Genomic DNA, 4,541 nt, shown 5'->3' with positions numbered 1-4,541 from the left:
TTGTGAGAAAGACTTGGCATTATACCTGCCATTAGCAATGTCCCGTGTGCTGCACAATGACATGAGGGTCACACGGGGAACCAGAGGCTGAAGGCGCCGAGATATCTTAAATTCCCAAACCAAACAATCTGCCTCGCAGTGACTAATCACCAACCGGAAATCTGCACATCACCGCGTCTCTTTGCTTGAGCCTGAAGTACACAGGTCACTAGCCTCCGTAGCTAACGGTCGCACCAACTCTTCTTTGAGCCCAATCTTTTCGCCTCATCTCACTCCTTAACCACTATATAAGTTTCCAGGGCTGATCTGCATCCTGCTAAGCCAGCAGCGGCAGCCATCTCAAGGCAGGAGAGGCGCAAAGGGAAGTGGAGCCAGCAGTGCGCGATGATGGCCCGGTCTTGCTCTTCCCTGTTTCTCGCGGCGGTGGCGGTGGCGCTTGTCCTCGCGGTGCCGTCGCTCGCCAGCGACCCCGACAACCTCCAGGACATCTGCGTCGCCGATCTCAACTCAGGTATGCGCAGCTCAAGATTTGTTGAAGTCCTCTGTTTCTCGCCGGGTTTAACTGAACCGGTTCTCCCATTCCGCATTCAAGACGTATGGCTAGACGGTTTTGTACTATCTGGCACTCTGACGTACTGTGAGATATTCACGTTAGGTAGTTATAATGCTAAATCGGGTGACCGTTCATGATTTGGGGCAGAGTAATCGATGGCAGCGATGAGAATATATAGGTGCAAAACTGCAAATAGACGTTTAGGATCCGAAGTCCATGATCATAGACTTCCTTTCCAGCCATCAAATGTTTAATCCGTTTATAGTTCCAAACGTGATTCAGTTTGAAATCGCTCTCCGAAACTTACTAGTACTAAGAATATAAGTAAATCAAATGCCATGCTTCAAGTTTGCACGACCAACTAGTTTGTTGGTATGTCCACGACCAACTGTTGGACCAATGCAAAAGTCATACATGCAATTGTGGTCGATGCATCCAGTCCTCATGTGTGCGCAAGTACGATGCTCACAGCTCACGTGACGTAACCCGTTTGCAAACACGCGCAGAGCTCAAGCTGAACGGGTTCCCGTGCAAGGCGAACGCCACGGCGGAGGACTTCTTCAGCGGCATCCTCGCCAAGCCCGGCGCCACCAATACCACCTCCGGCTCCGTCGTCACCGGCGCCAACGTCGAGAAGGTGCCCGGCCTCAACACCCTCGGCGTCTCCCTCTCTCGCATCGACTACGCCCCCGGCGGCCTCAACCCGCCGCACACCCACCCGCGCGCCACTGAGCTCGTCTTCGTCCTCTACGGCGAGCTCGACGTCGGCTTCATCACCACCGCCAACAAGCTCTTCGCCAAGACCATCTGCGAGGGCGACGTCTTCGCCTTCCCGCGGGGCCTCGTGCACTTCCAGAAGAACAGCGGCGACAAGCCCGCCGCCGTCATCTCCGCCTTCAACAGCCAGCTCCCCGGCACGCAGTCCATCGCCATGACGCTCTTCGGGGCCTCCCCGGAGGTGCCCGACGACGTGCTCGCCAAGGCCTTCCAGATCGGCACCGAGGAGGTCGACAAGATCAAGTCCAAGTTTGCACCAAAGAGTTGAAGAGCTTCATGGAGCACCTTCCGCGCTTTTGTTCAAGTTCCACTGGTTTATTTGCTTGCTGATTTGTTTGTCTTGCAATAACTGCGTTACGCACACGTACATAGCATACTTGTCAGTTTCGCAGCTCGCTCAAATTACGTTCTGCAATGAAGTTGGATAACGCCAATCGGGAAAGCCGTGTTGCTAATACTTTTTTTTCTTATCCACGATGTGTTGCAAACTTAGAGCATGTCTAACAGGTCCCGTATATTTTCGCCCCTTAAAATACGAGTAAAGGGCCCTGTATTCACTTTTCGCCGGCCAAAAACTCGGACGAGCTAGCAGAACCCGTATCCCTAAACTGTAAAAGAGCATATTCCTAGAATATGCTAAATCATTTTTTTTCTTTTTTCCCCTTCTTCCTCCTCTCCTTCTTCCTCCTCCAGCCCCACTGCCCCTGCCCCTGCCCCGCCCGGTCGGCCGGCCGCCGCCACCGGCCCGTTGCCGCCCCGCCGCCGCCCCTGCCGGCGCGCCGCCCGCCATGGCCCCGTCGCCCCGCCCACCACAGCCTCCGCCAGCCACCGGCCGTGGGTCGGCCGCCCCGCCCACCACGGCCCCGTCTCCACCGCCCACCACGGCCGCCCCTGCCCGCCTGTAGGGATTCGTTGCATAGAAAACAAAAAATTTCCTACCGCAAGAACGCAATCCAAGCCAAGATGCAATCTAGAAGACGGGAGCAATGAGGGGATGAACGAGACTAACCCTTGAAGATTTCCAAAGCCTACAAGAGGAGGCTCTCGTTGCTGCGGTAGACGATCACTTGCCGCTTTCAAAAGCGCGTAAAAGATCTTGACGGTGCCACAATCGGGCAGCACCTCCGTACTCGGTCACACGTTCGGTGTTGATGACGACGTCCTTCTCCCCGTTCCAGCGGGCAGCGGAAGTAGTATATCCTCCTTGGAATCCCGACAGCACGACGGTGTGGTGGCGGTGTCGATGGAGATCTCCGGCGGAGCTTCGCTAAGCATATGCGCGAGAGGTGGTGGAGGAGAGGTAGCTAGGGTTTGGGAAGAGGGGGCTTGGGCGCCGGCCCTCAAAGGGGTGCGGCCAAGGCTGAGCCAAGAGTGGCCGGCCACCCTCCCCTTGTCCCTCATTATATAGGTGGAAGCCCCAAGAGTTGTAGTCCAAGTCTTCGAATAAGACCCCAACACCAAAACTTCCCAAAGGTGGGAAACCTACTCAAGGGGGGAGTCCTACTCAAGGTGGGACTCCCACCTTTCCTTGAGGTGGGGCTGGCCGGCCACCAAGGTGGAGCCCACCTGGGACTCCTCCCCCTTAGGGTTTGGCCGGCCATGCTAGTGGAGTCCCTCCGGGACTCCACCTTCCATAGTGCATTTCTTCCGGACTTTTCTACAACCTTCTAGAACCTGCCATAAATGCACCGAATCATTTCCAAACTTGGAATATGACTTCCTATATATGAATCTTATTCTCCGGACCATTCCGGAACTCCTCGTGATGTCCTGGATCCCATCCGAGACTCCGAACAAAACTTCGAACTCCATTCCATATTCCATATCTACTTAAACGACATCAAACCTTAAGTGTGTCACCCTACGGTTCGCGAACTATGTAGACATGGTTGAGACTTCTCTCCGACCAATAACCAATAGCGGGATCTGGAGATCCATAATGGCTCCCACATATTCAACGATGACTTAGTGATCAAATGAACCATTCACATACGATACCAATTCCCTTTGTCACGCGATATTTTACTTGTCCGAGGTTTGATCATCGGTATCACTCTATACCTTGTTCAACCTCGTCTCCTGACAAGTACTCTTTACTCGTACCGTGGTATGTGGTCTCTTATGAACTTATTCATATGCTTGCAAGACATTAGACGACATTCCACCGAGAGGGCCCAGAGTACATCTATCCGTCATCGGGATGGACAAATCCCACTGTTGATCCATATGCCTCAACTCATACTTTCCGGATACTTAATCCCACCTTTATAACCACCCATTTACGCAGTGGCGTTTGATGTAATCAAACTACCTTTCCGGTATAAGTGATTTACATGATCTCATGGTCGAAAGGACTAGGTAACTATGTATCGAAAGCTTATAGCAAATAACTTAATGACGTGATCTTATGCTACGCTTAATTGGGTGTGTCCATTACATCATTCATATAATGACATAACCTTGTTATTAATAACATCCAATGTTCATGATCACGAAACCATGATCATCTATTAATCAACAAGCTAGTTATACAAGAGGCTTACTAGGGACTCTTTGTTGTTCACATAACACACATGTATCAATGTTTCGGTTAATACAATTATAGCATGGTATGTAAACATTATCATAAAAACAAAGATATATTATAATAACCATTTTATTATTGCCTCTTGGGCATATCTCCAACAGTCTCCCACTTGCACTAGAGTCAATAATCTAGTTTACATTTGTAAAGATATAACACATTGGCCTTCCGGTGCTTTATCATGTTTTGCTCACGGGAAAAGTTTTAGTCAACGATTCTGACATGCTCAGAAACGTATGTATTTTGCAATTCATTTGCGTCTCAACGCATCACTCATTTTCCAAATGAGTAGGCATTAAATATGTTTGGTATTCTGGTGGAACCTTAATTCCGCGGTCTGAAATATGTCACTAATATTGTCACACACAATATAGCTTCAAAGTTCTGACTCTGTTGGAACTACACCAAGTTCTCAAAGAACCTCTTGACTTAACATCCTATGTCATTGTCAAAACAATGACATACTCTGCCTTCTTTTGTAGAATCCGTCACAATATTTAGAACTCTTCTAAATCTAGCATAGACAACTTCTATCTCATTGTGCTACCTTTTAAACAACACTTAGCCTAATTTGAGATTTGAATTTTATTTTTATATGTGATCAAACTAATATCGGTGCAACACTTT

General features: G+C 49.7%; 1 protein-coding gene across 1 annotated transcript; it reads left to right on the top strand.

Annotated features, from left to right (window-relative positions):
• The first annotated feature begins 297 nt into the window (after nt 1–297).
• LOC127342478 (germin-like protein 5-1) lies at nt 298–1,764 on the top strand. The gene is made up of 2 exons (XM_051368435.2): nt 298–511; nt 1,060–1,764. Exons 1-2 carry the CDS (start codon nt 385–387, stop codon nt 1,596–1,598), a joined length of 666 nt encoding a protein of 221 aa, XP_051224395.1. The 5' UTR covers nt 298–384; the 3' UTR covers nt 1,599–1,764.
• Nucleotides 1,765–4,541: the final 2,777 nt, after the last annotated feature.

This window comes from Lolium perenne, chromosome 3, assembly GCF_019359855.2.
Source record: "Lolium perenne isolate Kyuss_39 chromosome 3, Kyuss_2.0, whole genome shotgun sequence".
NCBI classification, from domain to species: domain Eukaryota; kingdom Viridiplantae; phylum Streptophyta; class Magnoliopsida; order Poales; family Poaceae; genus Lolium; species Lolium perenne.
Note: the sequence above shows the minus strand (reverse complement) of the source record. Positions and strands in the feature narration are given on the sequence as shown.